The 24,881-nt window shown below is 50.7% G+C and overlaps 2 protein-coding genes across 5 annotated transcripts in view; both read left to right on the plus strand.

Annotated features, from left to right (window-relative positions):
• The first annotated feature begins 562 nt into the window (after positions 1-562).
• FDXACB1 (ferredoxin-fold anticodon binding domain containing 1) lies at positions 563-4,964 on the plus strand. Of its 2 annotated transcripts, XM_075521213.1 has the most exons (5): positions 581-1,010; positions 1,560-1,716; positions 1,856-2,059; positions 2,715-2,873; positions 3,618-4,964. In XM_075521213.1, exons 1-5 carry the CDS (start codon positions 842-844, stop codon positions 4,804-4,806), a joined length of 1,878 nt encoding a protein of 625 aa, XP_075377328.1. In that variant the 5' UTR covers positions 581-841; the 3' UTR covers positions 4,807-4,964. The 2 variants fall into 2 exon arrangements, with proteins under 2 accessions (XP_075377329.1, XP_075377328.1); XM_075521214.1 differs by lacking the exon at positions 2,715-2,873 and having other exon boundaries at positions 563-1,010.
• A 6,418-nt stretch (positions 4,965-11,382) lies between these two features.
• ALG9 (ALG9 alpha-1,2-mannosyltransferase) overlaps positions 11,383-24,881 on the plus strand; it is a 33,313-nt gene continuing 19,814 nt past the window's right edge. For 2 of the 3 annotated variants that reach the window (XM_075521240.1, XM_075521238.1), the window contains exons 1-10: positions 11,383-11,798; positions 12,480-12,618; positions 12,818-12,952; positions 13,768-13,838; positions 14,740-14,828; positions 15,836-15,971; positions 16,341-16,428; positions 16,571-16,676; positions 21,917-22,039; positions 23,939-24,093. In XM_075521240.1, coding sequence (XP_075377355.1) covers positions 11,698-11,798; positions 12,480-12,618; positions 12,818-12,952; positions 13,768-13,838; positions 14,740-14,828; positions 15,836-15,971; positions 16,341-16,428; positions 16,571-16,676; positions 21,917-22,039; positions 23,939-24,093 — 1,143 coding nt within the window. In that variant the 5' untranslated portion in view covers positions 11,383-11,697. The remainder of the gene's footprint in view (positions 11,799-12,479; positions 12,619-12,817; positions 12,953-13,767; positions 13,839-14,739; positions 14,829-15,835; positions 15,972-16,340; positions 16,429-16,570; positions 16,677-21,916; positions 22,040-23,938; positions 24,094-24,881) is intronic. The other variant, XM_075521239.1, reaches the window with a different exon arrangement.

Below are 24,881 nucleotides of genomic sequence, written 5' to 3' on the forward strand. Positions count from 1 at the left end.
CCCTGGCGACTGGAGAAAGACCTCCTACACTTCCATGTATGACAGAGGGCATCACAGAAGAACTGTGTTCCTTCTTGATGCCAAAAAGCTTTTTTTTTCCTTTGGGGTGTGTGTGTGTGTGTGTGTGTGGTATGGTAAGTATCTATTTTCCTAAACTGTGATACTGCATTTCTCAGCTTCACCTTACTGAATACCTCTCAGAGTAACTTACCCACGCTTTGAAACAGACGAAGTGATTGACCCAAGGCCACAGGGACGTAATGCCTGAACCAGGACCAGACCTCATAAACTGCAGGCGGTAGGTGTCTGTTGGAGCTTGCCTTTGCCAATTTTAAGCCTTCCACTGTCACTACTCATGTGACTCCTGAAACACTGTCCTTGCCCTGTGCAGCAGCTGAAGGCACACAAATAGAACAGGCGTCAGTAAAGCATGGCTATTCTCTCTCAAGCCGTAACCTGCAGTCCCGGGAGTGCAGCGGCGCACCAGTTACCGCTCCTGGCCTCGCCAGGGGCGCCGGCAGCTATTTGGGCCCCGCGCAGAGGGTCCGTGAGGGGGAGCGGCTGCCGACAAAGCACCAGGGAGGCCCGCAGAGGCCCAGGCCACGCCCGAGGGGAGAAGCCGCCTCCGCAGCGGGCCCAGGGGAGGGGCGGAGACCCGGGCCGCTGCAAGGCGCAGCTCGCCGCCCCACAGCCGGCGGCCAGCGGCCTCACGAGGGACCGGGGCGGCGCGGCCTGACGCCACCAACAGGCGATGAGCGCACCAGCGGCCCGCTGGCCGGCAGAAACGTCATGAGGGAGCGCCGGCGGCCCGCGAGCGCCGGCCGCCGGCCTGGCTGCGGGCATGGAGCCGGTGCGCCGCGTCCTGCTGCTCGGGGAAGGCAACTTCTCCTTCGCGGCCTCCCTGTGCGGGGCCGCGGGGACCCACGTCGTGGCCACTTGCTACGAGAGCGAAGAGGAGGTGTCTGGGCGGGGGCGAGCCGCGGAGAGCATCCGGCGGCTGCGGGAGAGAGGTGGGTCGGCGCCGGCGGCGCTCGGCTGGCCGGTGGGGAGGGCGGGTGGTAGTGGCGGCCCTCGGGCAAAGCGACGTAAGAGGCCGGGACGAGGAGAGAAACGGTGTCGCTGGTACTCGGCCGTTAGTTGTAACCGCTCTTCTCGTAACGGTCGAAGCAAGGCTGGAGAGCGGCATGCCTTCCTTAAATCAGGGACCTGGCGCTGCGGTGCCTCCGTAGGAATTGTTCAGTCACTTTATAGACCTTCGCCACTCCAGGCGTCTTGGAAGCCCACTTTTGCGACGAGGAATTGGAATTGTCCGAGAGGCTAAATCAAATACCCTAAAATCTTATCAGACTGAAACAAGTAGCCAGTTAGCAGAAGTCTCTGCAAGACAGCAAAGGGAGCCTAGGCTTTCTGGTTTTCCTAATGCATGTGAGTGAGAAGATGCCTGGCAGCTGCTGCTCTGATATGCTTAAAAATGGACTAGAGGACTTTAATTGCTACCTTTCTTTAAAATTTTACACAATGATAAACATCAGAGTCTTGGTTTTTGTTTACTTTTGAAGGAGCTGAAGTTGTGTTTTCTGTGGACTGCACCAAGCTGAAGGACTATTTTTTACCAGAAAAAAGAGAATTTGATTGTATTTACTTCAACTTCCCTCACTGTGGGAGAAAGGCTGGGGTAGTGAAGAACAGAGAGCTTCTTGCCCACTTTTTCCATAGGTGAGTAAACCAGAAGTAGTTCTATGCTAATTGACTGATGTGATACAGATTTCTAGCTGTGTTACAGGTGTTTTTCTGGCACTATAAAATTTCTGGGTGTGCTAGCAGGATTTTTCTTGTTGCCTGGCTTTCATTCCAGCTCTGCAGAAGTGCTGACAGAGGAGGGAGAGGTCCATGTGGCTCTTTGCAATGGACAGGGTGGGACACCTGCTGATCAACCAAGGAGAGAATGGCACAACAGCTGGCAAATAGTGGCTGTGGCAGCAGGAGCTGGATTTATCTTGAGTAACGTTCATCCTTTTAAAGCAGAGACTATCCATGGATATAAGTGTACAGGCTACAGGTAACTAACCATCATGTGGCAAAACTGAAAGTTGGTATTTGTGCTCTTATAATGCCTAGCACTAGTATGTTCTTTTAGTATCTTGTTTGTTGGAGAGAGGAACTCCCTTTCATTTTCCAGAAAATAGCTACAGTTCTTTTTCACCTCTAAGAAGAATAGCCAAGATAAAAATGCAAGCTTCTTGTCAAAGTACCCTCTAAAAAATAAGATTATCTTAGGATTTTAAAGGTCAAAATGGTCCATTTCAGAACAAATGTCAATCTCATCCTAAAGACAGCAGGAGGACTGTGGTAAGTGTATCTGCTTAGCAGACAATCACAGAATCACAGCATGGTTGAAGTTGGCAGGGACCTCCAGCAAGCATCTAGTCCTACCCCACAGCTCAAAGCAGAGCCAGCTAGAGCAAGTCACTCAGAGCCACATTCAGTCTCCAGGGGTGGAGACTGTACAACCTTTCTGTGCAACTTGTTCCGATGTTGGACCACCTGCCCAGTAAAGATATGGTAGTGTTGCATCTTTGTCACCTTGTAACAAGACCTGGGATTCAACAAGAGGTGTGTTAGTGTTACACAGAGTTATCTGTGTAATGCTTACTTGTGACACATTAAATATAGGGAGTGATCGATGACTTTGCTCTGCTTTTGTGTATTGTCAGGAGTCAAGATAAATCTTTTTGTGTAGAGGGTGCTTTAGACCACATTTTCACACGAAGCATGCCACTTCCGTGTTTCAAACCTATGATCTGCGAGATAGAACTGGAAAGCCGAAAAGTTTCTTTTCAAGTACCACAAGTACTTGTGGATAAAATTAATAGGTAAGTTTTATAATTAGTTTCTGTTTGGCAATAACACATACTCCTGCTCTCAATGGGAATGACCCCAGCATAGGTGTCATAAAATGGAATTGCTTTACTTTCCCTCCTTTCCCCTTTACAGAATTTCCTGTTCCATTTTTTCTTCAAGTCTGCTTCATGTTGGCTTGTGGTTATGGGCTACTTACAAACAAGTCTACAGAACAAAAAGAAACTTTATGGTTGAGACCAAGCTGCTGTATACTTGAATGCACAAATAAAGATGAAAACTTTAATCTGTGTTACTGTACTGTGGAAGAAATTCAGGAGCTGGCTTGGTGTCTCCTAATACCACAATACTAAGGCTAGCTAGGATAAAAAATGCTAACCTCTTAGGCGAACTGCTGTGTACTTCGGAGACTATCCAGGGCTAGCATAATTTGATTCATTTCTGTAGTTTGGTAATGCCTGTGCTGAGTGGAAATGGTGATGCTGACTGTTAAGTCCCATTCGTTTTTTACCAGCGAAAGTGCAGTTAATTCTTGATTGCAACCCGGAGACAAATACCATTATCCTGAAAACGTGTTAGCCATTGCAACACCTTTGATGAAAGACTTGGCTTGTTCAGGTAGTTACTAGAAACCAGCTTAATATCTGAGATTGTTTTGGGTAAATTGCTGCTCTCAAATTATGATCACAGGAAGGCATTTCAAGGAAATTTCTTCAGTGGTGTCTGTAATTTGGTGTCTGTAACTTTATTTTTCACAGGGGTTTCCTAGAACTAAATTCAAATCATCCAGTACGGACAGTAAAGGAGAAGCTTACTGCAGAGCTCAGCCAAGCCTTTCCGTTACAAGACATTGACTACTGCGTTTCTCTGCTCCACCAAGGTCACCTCAATGGTGTTTGTCACTCAAATATCTTTTGGATCATTCTGAGCCCAGAGGAGACTCAAAGTACTGAAGAAATGTCTAATGGATTGGCAAATGCAGTTTCATTTTCCCATGTTGACTTTTGCAGGGACACGGATAAGAATGGCTGGGTGAATGTACAAGAAGGGTGCCACATTTCAAAACAGTATTGTCTTAGACCTTCTCTTCTACCTTATGCTCAGGCAGTAATACAAAGAGGAGCCTTTTCCCCAGGGACACTTCATGTTCTTTCTGGCCCAGTTTTCAGGAAGTGTCTTATCACTCCTTACTCCGTGCCTGTTTTTCATGAGATGGTTCTTGTATGTGCAAGTAACAGGGGTACAGAGAACAGCTGTATCCAGATGTTGGTGAATAATATTAAAACCAGCATACATTCTCTTCACCAGACTGTTTCCAGCTTTAAACTGAATATCAATCTGCAGGAAGCAATGAGCTTTGAAACAACTGAGCTAAATGACTTTGCTGCTTTTGAATCTCAGCTTGGTAAAATTCAGTACTTCATCTGTATGGAGATAGATACTTCAGGCTCCTGTGAGAAGGGTTCCTGTGTGGGAATTATAAGGACAGCTCATTATGAGCTAGTAAGCAGTGAGCTGGTTGTTGTCTTTGCTTCACTGAATCTTGACCTCCTAGCCATGCTGATCTGTGGAATATCTGACTGGCGAATGCTCTGGACATCAGACACGCGGTTCCTCTCTCAATTCCCTAGGGGAGAGTTAAGGCTTTTCAAGAGTTTTTCTCTCTATCCACCTTCATACGTGCATGATGTCAGCTTTTGGGTTCCTGATGGGGAACAATTTGATGAAGTTGCTTTTCACACCATTGCTAGGCGGGTGTCAGGTGAAATGGTCATATCCATCCAGTTAATCGACAGTTTCCAGCAGTCAGAGACCGGACGGAAGAGCCTCTGCTACAGGCTGACCTTTCAGTCCTGTGACAAGGCACTGAGCCGCCAGGAGGTGGCAGAGATGCAGCTGCTCTTCCGGAAGGAAATAAACCAACGCTTGCATGTAACTCTTCGGTAGAGCGTTGTATCTTGTTTTCAGGTGCTCGAGCAGCGTCTGCACTTGTTGCCGATCTGGAGAATGTGGCCTACGTCTTGTTGGACCTAACGCTGTGTGTTGTTGCAGCGCCTTTTACAAAGGCGGTGTGGGCTTCAAGTACCTGCGCACATTCTGAATGTGGAAATTCCTGTCAGCGAAGACCAAGCATCTTCCTGTTCTGCGTGCGTGATATGAAAGCTCATTTGAAAAAGCGGAGCCTTTCTTTGCTAGGGTCCTGTGAGACTGGACTTGATCTCCTTACTGATGCCAATTCACTTTTCCTATTCTTGCTTGTGTTTGCCCGGTGCCTCGTACTGGTGGCGATTGTACCGAGTACACTGAAAGAGGGCGGGTCTTGCTATTTCCAAAGGGTTGTGTTCAGTTTGAGCACTGAAAACTCTGCGCAGGTGCTCGGTCCCTATGGGAGGATGGTGTGTGCTGGGCTGCCAGTGCCAGGGGTGCAGCCGGTGGGGCCCCAGCCACATGCGCCAGCAGGCTATTGCCCGAGTAGCTAATACAGAGGGGAATCAGCAATGGTAATTCCATTACTAGATTCCAAAGGATAGTAACTGATCCTAGAAGATAGCCGTACCACCAGTAGTGCATTAATAGCTACAGCAGAGGTAACTGCTGGCAGAGAACTCCAGCAGCAGAGTGAGTTACTGGAATCTGTAGGATCACACTGGGGAAAGGTATCAATAGCATGGTGCAAGACCTACTAATAGGTCTTTCTTTTAACAAATGTTGAAGACTCTGAGACCTGAGGTCATTGCTGACACTCTTGCGACTCCCAGATTGCGCTAGGTAATTCATGGCTGCCGCAGACACTAAGAAGTGCTGCCAGATACTTCTGTCAGAGTCTTCTAGCAGTAAGTAATTCTACAGCTGGAAAATCTACTCCTGGATTCTAACGATGGAGCCCCCCGAGTCTTTGGGAGTGAAATAAAAATCTCCTACTAGTAAGTGCGAGAGCCTGGTGGAGCCGCAGGAGGGCCTGTCAGATACTGACCGATCCCCTCAGCTGCCGGCAGACTCGGTCGCGTCTGCCACCGGCGCTGCGTCCCAGCGGAGCCCAGTCGGCTCCGCCGCAGCCGTCGGAGCCCGCCGCACTGCGGGAGCGGGTCCGAGGCCGTGCAGACGGTCCCCCTGCGGGGCGGGCAACGAGGCGCGGGGGCCGCGGCGGGCGCGGGGCGCGTGCCCCCTCCCCGGGCGGCGCGCGGGCGTCTCGCGGGGGCGGGGGGCGGGCGGGAGCAGCCGTCGCGCGCGGGGGTCACCAACGGTCGCGCGCCTGTGTGAGGGGGAGAGCGGCCGCCTGAGGGGAAGGGGAGCGGGACCCGCCTGGGGAAGGGGCGGGCGGGCGGGCGGGCGGGGGTCGGCGCCGCCTGGGGAGGGTCCGCGATCGCCTCGGGGCGGGGGTCGGCCATCGCCTTCGTGGGGAGGGCGCCGCGATCGCCTCGGGGCGGGGGTCGGCCATCGCCTTCGTGGGGAGCGGGCCGCGATCGCCTCGGGGCGGGGGTCGGCCACCGCCTTCGTGGGGAGAGGGCCGCGATCGCCTCGGGGCGGGCGGGCGGGCGGGGGTCGACCATCGCCTTCGGGGGGTCTGCGAGCGCCGTGGGGAGGGCTGGGGCTCAGGCGCCGTCCCGGGGAGGCGCGGTCAGCCATCGCCACAGGGGGTGCGGAGGGTCCAGCCCCCGCCGGGAGCGGCCAGGAGCCCGGAGCAGCAGAGGACCCTTCGCACTCGTCCCTGCAGGGAGCACCGGAGCACCAATTCGGTGAGAAAAGCCGATCTGCGAGGTTTTTTCCGAGGGCGGGGTGTAGGGGGTAGGGGCGGGAGGACGGCCGGGGTCGGGTGGTGCTGTGGAGAGCTCCCTCCGCGGGTCGGGTGGTGCTGTGGAGAGCTCCCTCCCGGGGCCGGTGTCCTCTCGGCCCTGACCGCGTCGTCGTGCCTTTGCAGCAGCTGGTGGAGCAGACAGAGCAGGCACTGCGAGGCAAGAGCGACGAGAAGAGGAGCGGAGGAAGCCCGGGAGACTGAAGTGGAGGAAAGAGAAAGGCACTCTGGGCAAAGGGACCTCCCTGTCACCGGGGCTATGGTCACACAAAGGCGTTGCCAGCACCTTAGGTGCCATGGCTGGCTTTGCACTGGGTGACCTCCCTGTAACCAGGGCTTGGGTCTTGGCTTTTGTTGGCCTTTTGTCATGTTGCCCCATGGTTTGGCTGCCCGGAGAGAGTGGCAACCCTGTAAGGAGGGTGAAAGCCACCGTCTTGGCACCTGGGGGGAGGTGGAGCTCCTGAAGACATGGTGTTGTGGTGCAGCCAGGATGGGCAGCCCGTAACTTGGGTGCAGGTCAGAGCCTTGGGCTCCGTGGGGCTTGTTGAGTGTGCCGAGCCGAAGGGGACGGCCCTGTAAGTAGGGTTGTGCACGTCCCCTGTGCTCAATGGGAGGTGCTGGGAGGGACCCCCTGTAAGCAGGTGGGTGTCCCTGGCCCCGGCCTTTCAGAGGCATGGGGTTGAGATGTGTGGGGCTGGGCGTGCCCTGCCCTAGCCCTCTTTCTCTCTGCTCTCAGCCCCTGGAGCAGCTTGGGAGAAAGAGAGCCATGGGGGAAGGTGGGAGGCTGGGAAGAAAGGGCCCTCTCCTGGCATTGGGTCATGCCTGTGAGGGGGGCTCGGGTCCTGCCCGGGCAGGCCTGGCACTGGGAAGCCCTTTTATTGCCTTGAGCTGGGCCACCGCCCTGGAAGCAGGGCTGGGGCCTCTGCTCTTCTGCTTCTGCCCCCCTCCAGGCCGCTGGGCACCATGGTGGTGAGAAAGGTTGGTCTAAGGTGGGTGAGCCCGGGGGGGTAGAGCGTAGGAGGGGGGAAGGATGGCCGGGGGTCGGGGAGTGCTGTGGGGACCTCCCTCCGGGGGCTGGCATCCCTCTCTCCTCCAGGCGGAGGAGCTGGCGCTTGACTGTGCCCTCCTTCCTTGGCAGCAGCTCCTGGAGAACAAAAGGCATCATGTGGAACTGCGAGGCAAGAGCGAGCGAGAGGAGGAGCAGTGGGCTGAAGAGGGGGAAAGAGAAAGGCGCTCTGGGCAAAGGGACCGCCCTGTCACCGAGGCTGTGGTCACACAAGAGCATTGCCAGCACCTTTGGTGCCCTGGCTGGCTTTGTGCTGGGCGACCTCCCTGTAACCAGGGCTTGGTCTTTGGCCTTTTGCCACGTTGCCCCATGATTTGGCTGCTCAGAGAAAGTGGCAACCCTGTAAGGAGGGTGAGAGCCGCTGTCTCCGTACCCGAGGGGGAAATGGAGCTCTCTGGACCCCAGGCCCACCCTGTAAGCAGGGGAGAGCCGTTTCCCCGCTCCCCTCCTGCGGCCCTGGCGGCTTTCTGCCTGCTGGTGGCCTGGCTGGCGTGACCCCCTGGAGTCGGGGCGTGTCACGACATTAGCCCCTTGGCCACCCGTGAAGCCCCTTGGCGTGTTGAGGCCCCTCTGGGCCTCCATGCAGCCCGGGGGGCAGGTCTGAGGCTCTCCTCTCCTGCTCGGGGGTAGGGATGGCTCCCCAGGCATTGGCTGCGCAGAGCTCGCTCTCTCTTCTGGGAAGTTCTGTTTTTCCCTGTCTGTGTCTGTTTCTGTATCCGTGTCTGTGTCTGTGTGAGTGAGTGAGCGAATGAGCTTCTTGTTTAGGCCCCTGTTAAAATTGCTGCAGCGTACTTAGCCTAAACTTCCCAGGAGGGAGAGAAGGGCTCTGTGCAGCAACGGGGGGGTCCCCTCTGAGCCCACGAGCGGAGGGAGGGTCCGGGCTTGCCCCTTCTTTCTAAGGACGGAGCGAAGCCGCTTAGTCGTAGCGCGGGCAACGCGACCTGCCTGTAGTCAGGGCCCGGGTCTCTGCCTGCGTGGCCGCCTGTCCTGCTGGCGACCTGCCAGCGTGACAGCCCCGCACTCGGGGCGTGTGTCACGAGCCGTGGAGCCCTCTGTCCCCAGGAGCAGCCCGACCTCCCTGTAGGCAGGGCTGAGGGGCTGCTTTAGCCATCCAACAGGAGCGAGCCCTCCCTCGCCCTTGAGAAGGGTGCAGGTTGAGGAAGCGCTGTGCTGGAGGGTGCGGTCCCGCCTTTGGCGCTGCTTTTGGCTGGGGCGACCTCCCTCCGCCGTTGGGGTCGAGGTCGCTCCCTGGGCTCCTGAAGACGTGGTGTTGTGCTGCAGCCAGGACGGCCAGCCCGTAACTCGGGCGCAGGCGGGAGCCTCAGGCTCCGTGGGACTTGTTGGGAGCGAGTGCCGAGCCGAGGGGGACCGCCCTGTAAGTAGGGCTGTGCGTGCCCCCCGGTGCTTGGAGGGACCCCCTGTAAGCAGGCGGGTGCCTCTGGCCCCGGCCTTTCAGGGACAAAAATTTGGAAGTTTTGTCTTCTTACCAGAGAATTGGAATGGCTTCTAGAAATCTAGGGAGCAGCACTGAGCCAAGTATCTCCCCCAGAGCCATAAAAAACATCCCAAGAGCCATAAAAAACATCCCAAGGATGCTCTTGTGTGACCGCAGCCCTGGTGACAGGGAGGTCCCTTTGCCCAGGAGCGCCTTTCTCTTTCCCCCTTTTCAGCCCAACGCCGCTCTTCCTCTCGCTCGCTCTTGCCTCGCAGTTCCACACACGATGGATGCCTCTTCTTTCTTTCTTCTCCAGGAGCTGCTGCCAAGGAAGGAGGGCGCAGTCAAGTGCCAGCTCCTCCGCCCGGAGGACAGAGGGGTGCCGGCCCCTGGAGGGACCTCCCCACAGCGCTCCCCGACCCCCGGCCGTCCTTCCTCCCTCCGCCCCCTACCCCCCCAGGCTCAGCCATCTTAGACCCTGTGGTGCCCAGCAGCCTGGAGGCTTAAAGAGCAGAGGCCCCAGCCCTGCTTCCAGGGCGGTGGCCCAGCTCAAGGCAATAAAAGGGCTTCCCAGTGCCAGGGCTGCCTGGGCAGGACCCGGGCCCTGCTTGCAGGCCCGGAATGGGCCCCTTCCCCCCAGCCTCCTGCCTTCCCCTGTGGCTCCCTTTCTCCCAAGCTGCTCCTGGGTCTGAGAGCAGAGGGAAAGGGGACCAGGGCAGGGCAGGGCAGAGCAGGGCAGGGCAGGGCAGGGCAGGGCAGGGCAGAGCAGGGCAGCAGATTTAGGGTGGCCAGCACCACTTGCAGGCCCCAAACACCAGCCACTTTCCAACCAGCTGCTCTGCATTGAAGCGGCAGCTTCTCCCAAGTGGTGAGGAGCCCACCTCAGGAAGTTTTTCTGCCCAAGCCCCCAGAACCTCCCGGGAAAAGCCCGTGCCAAAGTCACCAGCCACCGCTGCCGATTCACCTGCCTCCAGGGCAGAACGTGCCCAGCACTCTTGATAGTGCTCAGCTGGCAGCCTGTGTGGGGTGACCGCCCCGTTAGCGGGGTGCGGGTCAGGGTGCCCCTGAATCGGAGAGAAGGAGCCTCCGTGGGCCTTTGGGACCAGGGCTGCCCTGTAAGCCAGGGCCCGGCCAGTGCCCTGGAGTCCCGGGCGCTTTGCAGTCCAGGCAGCGGCTCGAGCCCCCTGTAAGCAGGGGCGCGGCCTCTGTGGCCGCTGCTTTGCCGGCCCAGCTTCATTTGCCCAGGGTGCCCGCCTCCGACCGAGCCCAGATCCAGCGCCGGCTGGAACTCCGCAGGCGGCAGGGGTGGCGCCCGGGGGGAGCACCGGAGCACCAATCCGGTGAGAAAAGCCGGTCGGCGAGGTTTTTTTCCGGGGGGGGGTGGGGGGGGGGTGTTAAGGGATAGGGGGTAGGTGTGGGTGGAACGCCGGGGTCGGGTGGTGCTGTGGAGAGCTCCCTCCGGGGGCCGGCCCGGCGTCCCTCTGTGCTCCAGGCGGAGGAGCGGGGGCTTCTCGGTCCTGAGCGCGTCCTCCTGCCTTTGCAGCAGCTGCCGGTGAAGAAGAAAGAAGAGGCATCCATCGTGTGTGGAAGGAACCGCGAGGCAGGAGCGAGCGAGAGGAGGAGCGGCAGTGGGCTCAAGAAGGGGCAAGAGAAAGGCACTGCTGGGAAGGGGATCTCCCTGTCTTCGGGGCTGCCGTCACCTAAAGCATCACTGGCCCTTTGGGGATGTTTTCTGTGCCTCCGTAGCAGGTACTTGGCTCATTGCAGTTCCCGCGATTTTTAGAAGCTGCTCCGGTTGTGCGTTAAGATGACACGACTTCCCAAAGTTGTCTCAAAACTACTTTGTACCTTGATGTTGCTGCACCAGCTGGGGGAGTGGAAGGGCTCTGCAGACACCCGAAGCGTCCTTTGAGGCTGTGTGCATGCTGGGGGACGAGTACTCGAGAGCAGGGATTTTGAAGTGGTTTCCCCCGTTCTGAATGCTTCTCTTTCAGCACCTGCACGGGAGAGGAAGCCGGTGGACCTCAGCCTCTGGAAGAACATGTTTCTCCTCTCTGTCCCAAAACAGCTGCTGTCGCTGCCCTTTTCCCAGCTATTCAGTGCTGGGGGTACCCAATAAAATGCTTTCTCCAACTGTGAGTTCCCCATTTAGCTACTTTCCTGCCCAACTCTGCCCGGGCAGGGGCAGGGAAGGGGGCGCGGGCGGGGGGGAGCAGCCGCCGCCGCGGGGCTGCAACGGTCGCGCACGTGTGTGAAGGGGAGAGCGGCCGCCTCGCAGAAGCGCTGCCGCCGCGGGTGGGCGAGGGAAGCTTGTTCTGGGCCAGATGCCCTGTGCAGCAGTGTGCCTGCGCAGCGCCTACCCGGGGCCGTCGGCGGCGCGGCACGCGCGCTGTCCTCGGGAAAAGCGCGCTTACGGCCGCCCGCGCACGCGGCGTGGAGGCGCGCGCCCGTGCCCACACCCGGCATGGCGGCCGGCGGCTTCGGCACCGCTCTCGTTTCGTCCGCTGGCGGGAGGGAGCGGGCGCTCGGCTTCCCGTACTCGGCATGGCCGCCAAGGGGGCCCGGCAGCGGCCGCGGGCTGGAGGTGGTGGGGAGTCGGCCCGGCCGCGGTCGGAGGCCGCGGTCGTGGAGGAGGCCCGCCTGGAGTAGGTGTCGGAGCGGGCGGCGGGGCCGCGGGGAAGCGGGGGCCGGGCTGCAGCGGGCGCCGGGCGCGTGCCCCCTTCCCCGGGCAGCGCGCGGCCGTCTCGCGGGGGAGGGTTCTGCAACCGTCACTCGGGCGGGATCGCAGCTGTCGTTCGGGGCCCAGCAGCCCTAACGCTGGCAGGGCGGTGTCAGTTGCGAGCACCCGCCCAGGTACTTCCTGGCTGCTGGGTTTTTACGGCTCAAAAGTACCCACGGCCCCGAGTGAGCCCCGCATCGGGTGGCCGTGGTGGGTGCCCAGCCGGGTTAGTGTGTGTTGTGGAAGTCGGTCTCCCCGGTCTCCCTTCGGTGGAGCTCCTCCCGGCCCTGCGGTAGCGAGTGCGTGGCCTTGCTCTCTGTTGTTGGGGGGAGGAGGGGGAGGTCCTGGGGGGGCTGTCTTGCAGCAGTGGGTTAATCACTCAGGGCCGTTGCTCCGGTGTGGTGAGGGGGGGTGATGGTGCTTCCTTGGGGGGGAACTGGCATGCCCCAAAGAAAGCAGTGAATGAAAGACTCGTCTGTACTTACACAGTGCTTAAATGACAGAGATGCAAATACGCTTGTCAGTTCTTTGCCTAGTGTCACACTGGCAGTCTTGATCTTGTTACTGGGTCTTCTTGGTGCATATTTTTATTTTTTCTTTGGATTAGATCATCTGGGAGCAAAGCAGGACAAGTTTGGGCCCCTGAAGGGTCAACAGCTTTCAAGTGTCTCATCTCAGCCAGGTTCTGTGCAGCTCTCTTAAGCAACATCTCTGATTGTGATGAGACGTTTAACTATTGGGAACCGGTAGGTGGCTTTCTTTCCTTGGAGATACCTGGGATTTTGTAGTTGACCTGTGTAAATGCAGATTTATCTAGAACCTTGTGCTAATCTCTGTGTTTCAAAGAGAAATTTTCTTACTCAAGAATTCAGAGATGGGAAGTGCAAAACTGTCTACTCTGTGCGATGCATGTTTATGTATTTATTTATTTAATCTCCATTGTAGACACACTACCTCGTTTATGGAAAGGGGTTTCAGACATGGGAATACTCTCCAGCCTATGCCATCCGCTCCTATGCTTACCTGTGGCTTCATGCCTTACCAGCCTTGTTCCACGCTAGAGTCCTACAAACTAACAAGGTAAATCAGATGTGTGAAAGCTTCTTTTGTGATGAATAAACATGCCTTTAGTCTGTGTTAAACAGCTGCTTTGTTTGCTGTCAGAGGTAAGAGAACTGGTGTTTACAAAACACTAATTTATTTACAAATACTAACCTCCCTGTAAGGATTTGGAAGGGTTTGTGAGCTAACTCAATGGGATCCAAGGAAGAGTGATTGGGAAGTTGCAGGGAAATGCTCCAGGCTCCGGTTTGATTGAGAAGCTGTCCCAGAGGGGCTGGTAGCTCCTTGGCCTTTTGAGTGTGTGCAGGCCTGGAGACAGTTACCTGGCAGCCACAGGCTCTCATTCACCCCTGTGAGTTTCACCCTGATGCTTTAGAAGCCTGTATTGTTTTCTATGCCAGCTATCAGTGACTGTTTTGATTTTTTTTCAATAAACTATAAAAAAAAAGATTAGTATTTTGCAAGGGATATTGCAAACTGAACTCACAGAAATGTAAAAGAAAAAGCACCGAATGTGCATTCTGGGTATCTATTGCCATACTTGGCATGTTTCTGCAAAACAGAAAACAAAAGAGGGGTAGTCCTGGTAAGTTCAGCAGGCTGTGTTCATTTTCTGTGTTGTAAAGGACTTCAGTGTTAGATGGCTAGGCCTTGAGCTGCTGGGTTCTTCAGCATCCCTTGGTATGGGATCTGGGTCTACAAGAATAGGCTCATTCACCACGGCCAAACTTGCTCCATCCTGTTCAGAACTTTTGTTCTTGGGACCGCCTTGTTAGTAATAGGTGCATAAGCTTCATTGCAAACCTCATTCAGACTCTGAGTATGTCTCCTAGGTTCTTATCTTCTATTTCCTCCGATGCTTCCTGGCCTTCCTGAGCTGCGTTTGTGAACTCTACTTCTACAAGTGAGTATTAGAAGGTGTCTACAGTGAATGTTTTGGAGCAATGTGAGCAACATATTCAGTTATTGCCACAGGAAGTGCACTCTGAAGCTCATGCATAGATGTGTCTGGTAAATTTGGCTACTTCACAGTGAACCTTGAAAATATGGGTTCTCATGATAACTTAATGAAATATTGGTCAGAATTCCACTGTTAGGACAAAATTTTATTCTCAGATCTGCCACCCACATCTCCACTCCAGCATTTTGTTGGCTACACTCATTTTCTTACTGATGCCAGCAAGCAGGGTGGGAGTGTTGTAAACTGAGCTCTGCTGGAGGAGAGGCTGGTGCTGTGTTTGCTTATGATAGTGGCATTTTAGAGGAATACATTGATTGTTGCTGTCTGTAATGTATCTGCCAATGGTGTTTACATCCACTAAAAGCAGTAGCCTGAACATACAATTATCTTGTCTAAGCTGGATTTTTATTTTTACCTGCTGCCTCTGCATTTGTGACTCTCAAACTATTACCTTCCATGACTTTTCTGTTGGCAATAGTCTGGTTTTAAGAACGTGAGATGTGGCTTATTGCAAGATGGGGTTTTGTGAGGGGTGAAAATCTTAGATAGATTGATGTTGCTACAGCAGTGCAGAATCCCTAAGTTCCTGAGATTTGCACAAGCACAACTCACACTGGTAGAAGCCAAGTCTCTTCTAGAGTTTTGCACTAGTGTAATTTACAAGGATCTGAAATCCCAGGCCAGAGGCAGTCAGGTTGCCTTCAGTGGCTGAGTAATGAGAATCACCCACCTTAAAGCTCTCAGGATGCTCCATGGATTGTTTGTGGTTCTGCATGCATTGGGTACTGTTCTTTTATGTACTGAGGATATTTTTGTGGTCTCTAATTCTCTCTTGCTTCCTTAGGGCTGTGTGCAAGAAGTTTGGGCTACATGTGAGCCGGCTGATGTTGGCCTTCTTAGTACTCAGCACTGGGATGTTTTGCTCATCTGCAGGTAAGTTTGCTTAGCGATGATACTGACAATTACTCTGTCCATAGAAACCAAAGACAGGTCCAGAGAGAAGAAAATCCACAGCACTAAAATATCTCTGTAGGAATTGTTTGTTGTATTCTGTTGCAGGTATTTCTCATGGCAGGTGTGATGACAGAATAAGTGTTGATTCAAATGATGTTCCCTGCATTACTCTCTTGTATCTTTCCATTTCCAGGGCATGTTTGTTTCTGTTGCTGCCTCCAGTCTCTCTGCAATGGGCTATGCCTTTTAAACAGGGTCTTGGCCTACCTTCCCTGAACATATTTTAATCCAAGGAAGGAGGGTCATATTTTGGCATTGTCATTTGCCTTTGTGTCCTGTCCCCTCTGGCTGGTTGTACTAGCCAACCACTGTAAGACTTATAAAACACCTGCTGTAGGTATTGAGTAAAGTGCAAAGAGAGACTTTGAGCAAAGGTTTTCTGTATTGCATGCATACAGAAACTTAAAGGGAAATACCACAACTTAAAAATGCTGTGATTTCCTATTTTACCCTTTTTTTGTTTATGGTGAGTGGAGAAAGGACTCCCTTCATTGTTTTTGCAGTGTCTTATGTCTCCTCATTCTTCACTTACTTCCCACCAGTCTCCACCCAGTTGTTTCAGAGACTGTACCCAGTCAGCTCGCATTTTCTGCTGCCACTTGAGCAGGTTCGTTTCATATTTTTCAACCTAGCAGAATATAGAGGGTGCAGCAAGTGTTACAAGCGGTAACCATGGATGCTGTCAACTGGTTACCACTGCTGAGTGCCACTGAGGAAAGAGGCCTTCATACTTAAAGGAAGTATTTCTGGTCTTGGCAGAACAAAAAAAAAGAACCCTCTTTTCTGCTTTCACTGAAATGACAGCGTCCAGTATAGCATCCCAGCTCCAATGGAATGAATGAGAGATGATTAGCCTTATCTTGGCCTCGTGCAGCTCTCCCACTGTGGGAAAGCTGTGCTAACCCCTTTCTTTCTTTGTGTTGCAGCTTTCCTCCCAAGCAGTTTCTGCATGTACACCACGGTGATTGCCATGACTGGCTGGTATATGGACAAGACCTCTGTAGCAGTGCTGGGGGTGGCCGCTGGAGCCCTTCTGGGCTGGCCCTTCAGTGCAGCTCTTGGGTAAGGAGAGGAGGGCTCAGGAGTTTTGCACTTTGTCAAATGTTTCTTGCTTGGTTGGGGAGAATGTAGGGGCTGGAGAGCTGGAGGAAGAAACTAGCAGAGACTGAGCTACCAGCCTAGTGCAGGATCATTGCTGCAGGCTTCCATAGCCTGATTTGTTTGCTTTTGAAGAACTTAGGTTGGGAAGATTTCCTGACCCTAAAATACTGAAAGTAACACCTGGGTTGGATGACTGGAATATGCAGTAGAAGCAGAGCCCAGTGAAGTGATGGTTCTCTTCCAGCTGCTGCCCCACTTTCTTTGAATGGGCAGGAAAACCTGCAGTGGGGAAAGACAAAGCCTCCCATTGATACCTGGTCTCTCTTTCAGACTTCCTATTGCCTTTGACTTGTTGATACTGAAGCAGAGGTGGAAAAGTTTCCTAAACTGGTGTTTGGTGTCATTGATCCTGTTTTTGGTAAGTGCCTGTAACAACTCAGAGAGGGAATGGATTGGGCCTGCAATAGAAGGGGTGGGTTCCGTTAAGAAGATCACATGGAACTTTTGGGTGGTCCAGCCAAAAGCTTCTGGCACTTTAAATAATAGATGCTCTCTTCCAGGTGCCCTTGGTAGTTGTGGACAGCTATTACTATGGGAAGCTGGTAGTTGCACCTCTCAACATTGTTTTATACAATGTCTTCACTTCTCACGGACCTGATCTCTATGGTGAGTTTAAGATAACAAGACAGGAAGGGAGTCGGCGGTTTTCTTGCTACTGTCTTTCTACCGTGACCCACCAGGTCTTGATTGCCAATCCTTTTTCTGACGTACTCTAAAGCAAAAGCAGCCTGCAAGCTCCAAAGGGCTACAGTTTCAGCTTTTTGCCACAGGGTGTCTCTCTCGAGCTGGGAATCCGCAGGCCATTGTCGGATTTCTCCACGCTTGTGAGTTAAGCTGGTTTTGTTCACTTTCAAGTTCTGTAAACCGTCGTGAGATGTCTCAGCGTCACACTAGAGAACTGTTAGTAGCAAACGTGTCTGGATGCTATGCAAGTGCAGTGGGCAGAAATGATATATGTGTGTGTTTGTCAGCTTTAATTGAGTTCTTGGCTGTTGTTCCTCACAGTCAAGGTGCAGAACCTTGGGATAGTGCGTAACAGTGCAGAATCCATAGTTCTTTCAGCTTACATCAGGTCTGTGCAGACTTCCCGAGTCCATGCTGTGCCTTGGGAATCTCCTTACTTATTGGCAGTGAATGGCCTGGGCTTTGCTGGCAAGCAGAATCTGAGGTTACCATAAAGGCATCTAGTCTGCAGGCAAATCATCTGCCTACGAGGGGTTCCCTAGTACTGGCCATTTAGGATACTGTGTGACCCAAATCTCAGGTCTGAACCTTGATGGCAATGCTGTGTTGTTTGTTTGGGAGCTGCCACTGCACTAAGTTGTTCATATCATGTACTTCTAGAGCTGAAGAGTAGAAAAGTATTCTATTTCTGGCAGGGCTTCAGATAGACTGGCAGAGGCTTCAGGGAGCTTAGGGTGCAGGGTCCCTGCGTCATCACTGTCATCTGTTTAAGCCCTGTCGAGATATTCTAGGAGGGATTCAGCAGTGGTTAGCAGCAAGGCTTTCTCTGGCAGTGCCCTGCAAGCCATATTTGTTGGTTCATTTGAAGGGCCATTTTGGGTGGTGCTGAGTGGTGATTTGTTACTTGTGCTGTGGCACAGCAGGACAACAGCTGCTTTGCCATGATTCTTCATCTCTGCAGGAAGGTTCTGAAGTCTGTTGCTGTGAATTTTCTGTAAGGAAACTCCAGGCTCTGTCTCTGATAGGTTTTGGCATCGGCTTGTGCCTGACCTTTTCCACACTGGTGCATGAGTTGTTTCCAGAAGCCTCCAGGGACCAGTCTATTCTGAAGTGTTTTATTCATAGTGACATTCATATAACATCCTCAGGCTAGTAAAAGAGCCTGCCTGAAATTGCTCTTTAATGCAATGTGGCCAGGACAATGCTGTGTGTTTAGAGAGCTTCAAAACACTTGGGAAAAATAACACTACCAGGAGAGATGAAAGGCTGGCCAATCCCTCTTGGCTTTGGAGCTGGGATTTCCCAACTTTCACATGATGGGAGCAGGAACTGCTGGAGGTTGCAGAGTCATCAACCCATATCATCTTCAGTGTAAGCACCACAGTATTTTTCCTTTTGCCTGCAGACGGAGTTCTGGAGTCAAGGTTCGATTTCCTTTTTTTTTTTTTTTTTTTTTTTTTTTGTCTTTAGCAATACACTCCATCCTGCATAAATCCAGTCTGCACAATGAATATTTCCCTGGGGTGATTAGGTTTCTACAGCCAAGGGAAAGTAGCTTCTAAGCATATATCCCTAAGCCTGATTCTGAGGCTTAGGGACATTTTTGTGTACATATGTTCTAAGAATACACAATTTGTGACAAAAGTTTTGTCCCACTTCCTGTGATCAGAGCCTTGGCTGTGACTTGCAGTGGGATGGCACTTTGGGAAGCTTTGTTCAGCTTGGGCAGAATGTGCTGGAGCTGTTTATATGACACCTTGCTCTGTTGAGTCCTGGTTCTTAAATAGAGTGAAAATAAATGAAATGCAGAAAGCAGACTGTTTATTATACTAGCACTGAATCAGACTTGCTTAGAATGAGGGCTGTGACTCACAATCAAATTATTGCGGCTTAGTTACTGCTTAACAGCTGAGCTACAGTTCCTGTCTGCATACAGGCTTTCAGCCTGTGACAAACATAGTGGGGGCACCTTAGCTTAAGCCTATTTTACAACTCCTCTGCTTTGTCCTGAGCCACACTCACCATTGCTGTGGTCAAGCTGCAGCATAGTAGCTTGTTAAGTTCTATTAATTTGTGTGTGAGTTTGATTTCTAGAATTGCTCCCGGAGCCTGTCGCAGAGCACAAAAGTTCAAACCAGTTTCTGGCTCAGTGTCTGACAGTGCTTCCAGTTGATTATCCCGATGGAACCATAGTGCCATGAAATGACTGGGTCACAGTGTTCTTCCCATTGTTTTCATCAGTCTCTCTCCTACAGCCCACATCTGCTTAGCTCTAGCACGTGGGATACTTGCAGAAGTTAAATTTTCCGTCATGGTCTGAAGGCAATGCTGTGGAAGCAAGTTCCCATCAGTATTGTGCATGAAGAGTTCTTTAGTGTCCCTCCCTGCTTGAAAGACCATGTTCTGGGCCAGGACTTCTTGTATGCAATGGGGTTGTTCTTTTTTTATATTGCAGTTCTTTCTCAGATCACCTTGAGTCGTTGTGGATAACAAGAATAAAAGCATTTTGCCCTGGGAGGCATTGAGACTGAATGCCTCTGAATGGGTGAGTCATCACAGTGACCAAGCCTATTGCTTTTTGCCTGGTGTCTGTGAATAATTTAACTTGCCTGTGTAATGCACTGTTCTCCTCTCATATTTTTTTTCCCCTTTTTTATTTTTTCCTCACCCAGAGAAGCAAATCCCTCATTGGAGAAGGAGGGGAGGTTCCAGTGCTTAGTTCTTCAGGGCAGTTCAGTCACACTGCAAAAAAATCTGAGAAAGTAGCCTTTTTGTTAAAGCTGTGCTTCAGACCAGCTGACTTCTTTATTAGCAGAGTCCCTCAGGACACCTCTGGGCCTTTAAGGCTGTATCTGGATTGTGGAGGAGGTGTGCTTCATGAAGTGTCCTTCATTCCTGAGTCCTAGGCTACCAAATCAGAGACCCGACTAGAGAGAGCCATAGTTAATTTCCTTTACTTTCCATAGCAACCAGGGCAGGTAGAAAGGTGACAGTATGGTCCCTGGTACTATCCTTTAAAGATTTGGGACTTGGCTGTGCTATGCAGCTTAACTGTAGCCAGAAAACACTGGAGGGTAACAGTTTGTATCAGTTTAAGAAGCTTTCTATCTCATCCTGGCATCTCCTATGATAATGTGGCTGTTGTTTATAGCAGTGAGAGTGGGGAAGCAGGCTACGGAACCCCGTTCCAGTCCTTTTTTTATATAATGAGGGGCCTTGGTGCTCCACAGAAGTAGTTACTAGAGTGGCCTAACCAGTGCTAACCCTGCTGTAAGTCTTTAGAAACCTGTACTATTGCCTCAGAAGAGAATCTGGAGGTGGCAGGGCTGGGAAGAAACCAAAGCCCCCTTTACGCACACTTTTTCTAGATGTCCACTGGAAGATTTACAGTGTGATACCCCAGACTGCCTCAGGTTTTCCCTCACAGACATATCCCAGTTAGCAGCCCTGATTTCTAGGAAGGGTAGTACGCTTCAGTCCTAAAATGGTTTGCTTTCTGCACATGTTCAAGGTCTGTCACAGTGATTATTTAGAACTGCAGTCCTTAAATATGGAGAGTCACCAACAGAGTCTAGAGAAGAAGGAAGGGACGTTGGCACTATTGCGATATTGCCATACAGATAACTCTGTCATGTCCATCACTTGACATGCTCTTTCAATCTACCGTATTCCATATTCAGCCTTTCACAGGCTGAGGATTGTGCTCATGTGGGACTTGCAAGAATTATGAGGCAGGTGGAGAGACACAGAAGGTGAATTTCTAGTAATTAACTCCCCTAAGGCCCCCTACTCCCCCAAATCCAAATCTGTAATTGCTATTTGCTTTCAGTGCTAATAGATAAAGGTTTCCTAAATGAACCTCAGTTGCTTGGACTTGGCCTTAGTAACTCCAATGGCATATTTCTGACATTACTAGTGCAGCTTCTAATCATACTTAGCTGTAGGAGCTGCAGAGGTTTCAGGTTTTCCTTGCTGCTTTTCAGTTGTCTGATTAATTTCAACATGGACCCTATTTAAATGGCTCTGATTGCAGGAAATTGCTGCGGCTTGTGACACATGTCACAACAGTGCAGTGATTAAAGCCCCCGCGTGTCATTTACTGACTGATTGAGCTAATCACACTGAGAGAGTGACAAATGTGTGGAAAGGAACTGGTATTCCTTATTGTTCAGGATTTTAAGCATCCTGAATTAAGAGTCCAAATAAATTACAGTTGCACTGGAATTTCTTTCAATTTCCATCCTTCAAAGCTTGGAACCAATACCCAAGTATGTCATCTTAGGAGGCAGAGTTGGCTTGTTCCTTTTTGAAGCTACACTGTAAGAACAAATTGAAGTAGGGACATTTTAAATAGTGTTGACTCTAAGGAGGTACCAAAACTAGCATCTGGATGAACTTTAGTGGCAGAGTCTTTGTTGGGGTGAAGTGTGAATATGAACTCTTTTTCTTGTTCCTTTCTAGTACATTTTCTATTTCTGCCAACATGGAGTATACATCATCACTCCAGAATTATAATGATCTCTTATTAACATTGTGTGGTTTTGTGTTACTACTCTGTTACTTCTCCGCAATTAGAAAGAATGAATTTGGAGTCAAATTTCCTAATTTTACAAGTTTCCGCCTCTACTTTCTTGCTGTGTAGGCTTTCTTAACACAAGGGTGAGTTCTGTGTCACAGAACTCTGCTGGGCAAGGCTGACTGTTAGAGTGGCCTGTGACTCATGAGCAGCAGATTTGATATTGACTATGACCCAGTGAAAAAAGAAGGAGAAAAATAATTTCTGAAAAGGAAGACAATGAAGTTTCTTGGGCAGACATGATTGTGAGATACTGTAGTGCATTTGTATGGCTATTGACTAACTCTCATGCCACTGTTATGCCAGTTTTATGGGTGAGGGGCAGAACCATGAGACTGCGTTGAGATGGCTCAGGCTCATTCCATGGGGCTGCATCCTGTGTCCAGCTGCAAGATCTTCTGTCCACACCCTTTCCATTCTTTGGTTCCAATATGGTTGCAATGGGGAGAATCAATGGGGGAGAATCAATGTCTGCTGCTGATTGTCTGAGTCTGTGTCAGGCAGAGAAGGAACGAAGCTGCTGTTACATCTAGATCTCATACATGCTTGTATTTAAAAACTCTTGTTTCCTTTTCTCATCCTTTAGGTACGGAACCCTGGTCCTTCTATTTCATCAATGGCTTTCTGAATTTCAACGTGGCATTTATTTTGGCGCTGCTTGTGCTGCCACTGACTTATCTCATGGAGTGTCTGCTTCAGAAATTTCATGGTGGGTGCAAGACAGCTGTGAGAGCCAAGTACAGATAGCCCAGATCTCAACCTTGTTACTAAAGGGAGAGCTTGCCTGCCAAAGAGCAGCTTTCCTTTATTGGAAGTGAAAGTAGGTTCAGGGAAAGTCTTTGGAATAATAGGAAAGTTCCTAGAGCTCATTACTCAGTTCAGTATTGACCCCACAATGGAGTTGCTGTGTAGAAAGAACATGCAGTGAGATGCATCTACTCACGTGCTGTCTGCAAAAGGGCAGAAACATGTTTTTCTCTTTAAGGATAATTCCCATGTTCCCTGCTTCCACCTCAAGAAGAACAATTTGTTATGAAGGCTGAACTAGCCATACCCAGAGTCAGCTTAACAAGTTGTATGGTACATAACCTTCAGCCAGACATGCAAATGCATTAGAAATAGCCCCATCAGAAATGTTAAGGGAGAAAGAAACTATGTACCCGTTGTTGTTTGCATCTTATCTGCAGCTGGCAATGGTAGCCTTTAAGAGTTATTTGGGGAACCTTTTGCTGGCTCTTCCAATGTTACTTTTTTATACCACTGCTAGAATGTTTTCTGCAGCAGCTTGAGAGAACAGAGTTACTATTTCCTTTTTGATTGTTGAGGCTGAGCCTACAAATAGGCATCCTCTGGTCTCTGCTGCTGCCATCCACGTTGGGACTGAACCTTGACTCTTCTGTGCACTGTGAAAGGCGCTCTTCAACTCGCAGGACTGAGCCCTGGCAGGACAGTCTTGCTACCCCATGCTTTGGGAAGTGTCCCCATAGGTGTGGATATACTGAGAGTAGAGAAAGGAGGAACCAGAATATTCCCTACTTCACGTTGGGCTTTCTCTTAAATGACATCAGTTTAAACACATGACATTTGGCATGTGACTCTAGAGAGGAAAAAGGTGTTGAGGAAGTGTGAATCCTTCTCTGCTGTTTTCCTAAGGGAGATTCATTAAGCATCAGCAGCAGCCTCCAGATTCATCAGTCCAGTTAGTGCTTTGCTCTCTGATTTTTTACTGAGTACAAGAAACAATAACATGATAATCCTTGCTGAAATTGTGTGTTAACGGGTATTTACTTATATCTGTTCCTTGGATATGACTGACATACTGTCAGAAACCAGTAAAAGCTCAGTAGGAGATCCTTTAAATGCAAGATTTCCTGCTGTTCACTTGGTGTTCTTGTTCTTAACAGCAGGAGCAATTCTGCCAAGTACTTTGTTCTTACTGTCTGTGAAATGCCGTTAGCTTAATTGCTTAACTCTGCTGTTGGGAGTAGCAAGGGGGCAGAAAAGGGACTGCAAATTGTCAGGCACTGTAGAACCCTCCTCAGTGTGACTAAAATTCAGGGTAATTGTTGTTATTTTTGAATCAGTTATTTCCTCCGTTAAGCAGAAGGTGCCTGAGAGACCTCTCATGCTGTCATTTTTGTAATGAAGCAATGAAGGTTGTGGAAACTTCAGTCGCTAAACAACCATTTGTAAGTGGAAGGGTAGGTCCAGAGGAGATCCTTTCTGATCTTTGTATGTATAGCATAATACACAGCAGGAAATCTAGTACTTCTGACTACCCATTCAGACCTGTCAATTCTTGATGGGTTTTGTCTCTTGCTTGGATTCAGTAATGCAGTCCCTTATTTTCTGCTTTTGGTCTTCTAGAGTCTGTTGAATTTGTTAGTATTGTAGGAATCTACAAAAATTCTCTGATCAAAATTCTGTACTGACTGTTTGGACATTACCTGGATTTTAGCAACACAGCTGCTCAGAACATGGTGTGTTTGTGTCTGAAGACAACCGTTTGGGTCTGAAGAATGGGCTTTTGAATGTGAGATATGATTGTGCAAGAGGGGAGTGGGATAAACCCCCCATTACTATTTTGCTGAGTGTTTGTTTCTTTCAGTTCAGAATCTGGGCCGTCCCTACTGGCTGACACTAGCTCCTATGTACATTTGGATCATTATTTTCTTCAGTCAGCCCCACAAAGAAGAGAGGTTTCTCTTTCCCATCTATCCCCTCATCTGTCTCTGTGGTGCTGTGGCTCTGTCTGCTCTTCAGGTAAGTTTTAGTGGAACGTGGTTTTTTAATGAGCTTATACCTTTAGGAAGCATAACTGCTAGCTGACTTCTTTAATATCGCTTCCCAAAGTTTGGGAACATCTGCAGAGTATCTGTGTCTGTGACACAATCTACACTGATTACACAGTTCAGGACTGTCCTATGCATAACATTTAATCATTGTCTTTAATCTGTTAGCTGGTACAGTTTTCATTTTTGAACCATGTTTCATGGATAGGAGTTGAGACTCTGGAAGCAAAATGCACCACGGCTGTTCTAATACTGAAGTGTGTGTGTGTGTGTGTTGCTGATTTTACAAGTTAAACCATAGTCTTCCTGTACAGTTGATTGAGAGCATGTGTAAAACTATTAGCTCTCTGTAAGATGTGATGTAAAAGCAAAAATATTTGGGATTTCCCTCCTGAATGTTGTACAGAATGAGCTCATCTAATAATCTTGGACTTCAGTGCAGACTGCTTAACAGCCCAGCAAAAAAAGATCAAATTTCATGGCTTTATAAGGTGATCACATTAGGAGCTTGTCTGGGATTGTGTGTAGTGATAAATGGTTGAGAATATTTCCTTGCCACTAATTATTTCATGATGACTTTGAGTTGTTCTCCCATCCCAAGTGGGAATTTCTGGTGAGGAGCAGTTGTGATGTTGTGCCAATACAACATAACGTCCAAGAGATGTCATGAGGATTAGTAACTTGCTTATAGCATTGTGCCTCCTTTGTCTGCTGTTAAGCAAGCTTTAAGGGGCAGGAATGTGTGTGTGTAGGAAATGC

Source organism: Mycteria americana, chromosome 19 (genome assembly GCF_035582795.1).
Source record: "Mycteria americana isolate JAX WOST 10 ecotype Jacksonville Zoo and Gardens chromosome 19, USCA_MyAme_1.0, whole genome shotgun sequence".
Classification (NCBI taxonomy): Eukaryota; Metazoa; Chordata; class Aves; order Ciconiiformes; family Ciconiidae; genus Mycteria; species Mycteria americana.

Excerpts from the sequence above, each read along its gene's own strand:
- FDXACB1 (XM_075521213.1), top strand. The coding sequence starts at position 842 with ATGGAGCCGGTGCGCCGCGTCCTGCTGCTCGGGGAAGGCAACTTCTCC. Across the intron at positions 1,011-1,559 it reads CCGGCGGCTGCGGGAGAGAG|GAGCTGAAGTTGTGTTTTCT; the intron begins GTGGGTCGGCGC and ends TTACTTTTGAAG. Across the intron at positions 1,717-1,855 it reads CTTGCCCACTTTTTCCATAG|CTCTGCAGAAGTGCTGACAG; the intron begins GTGAGTAAACCA and ends CTTTCATTCCAG.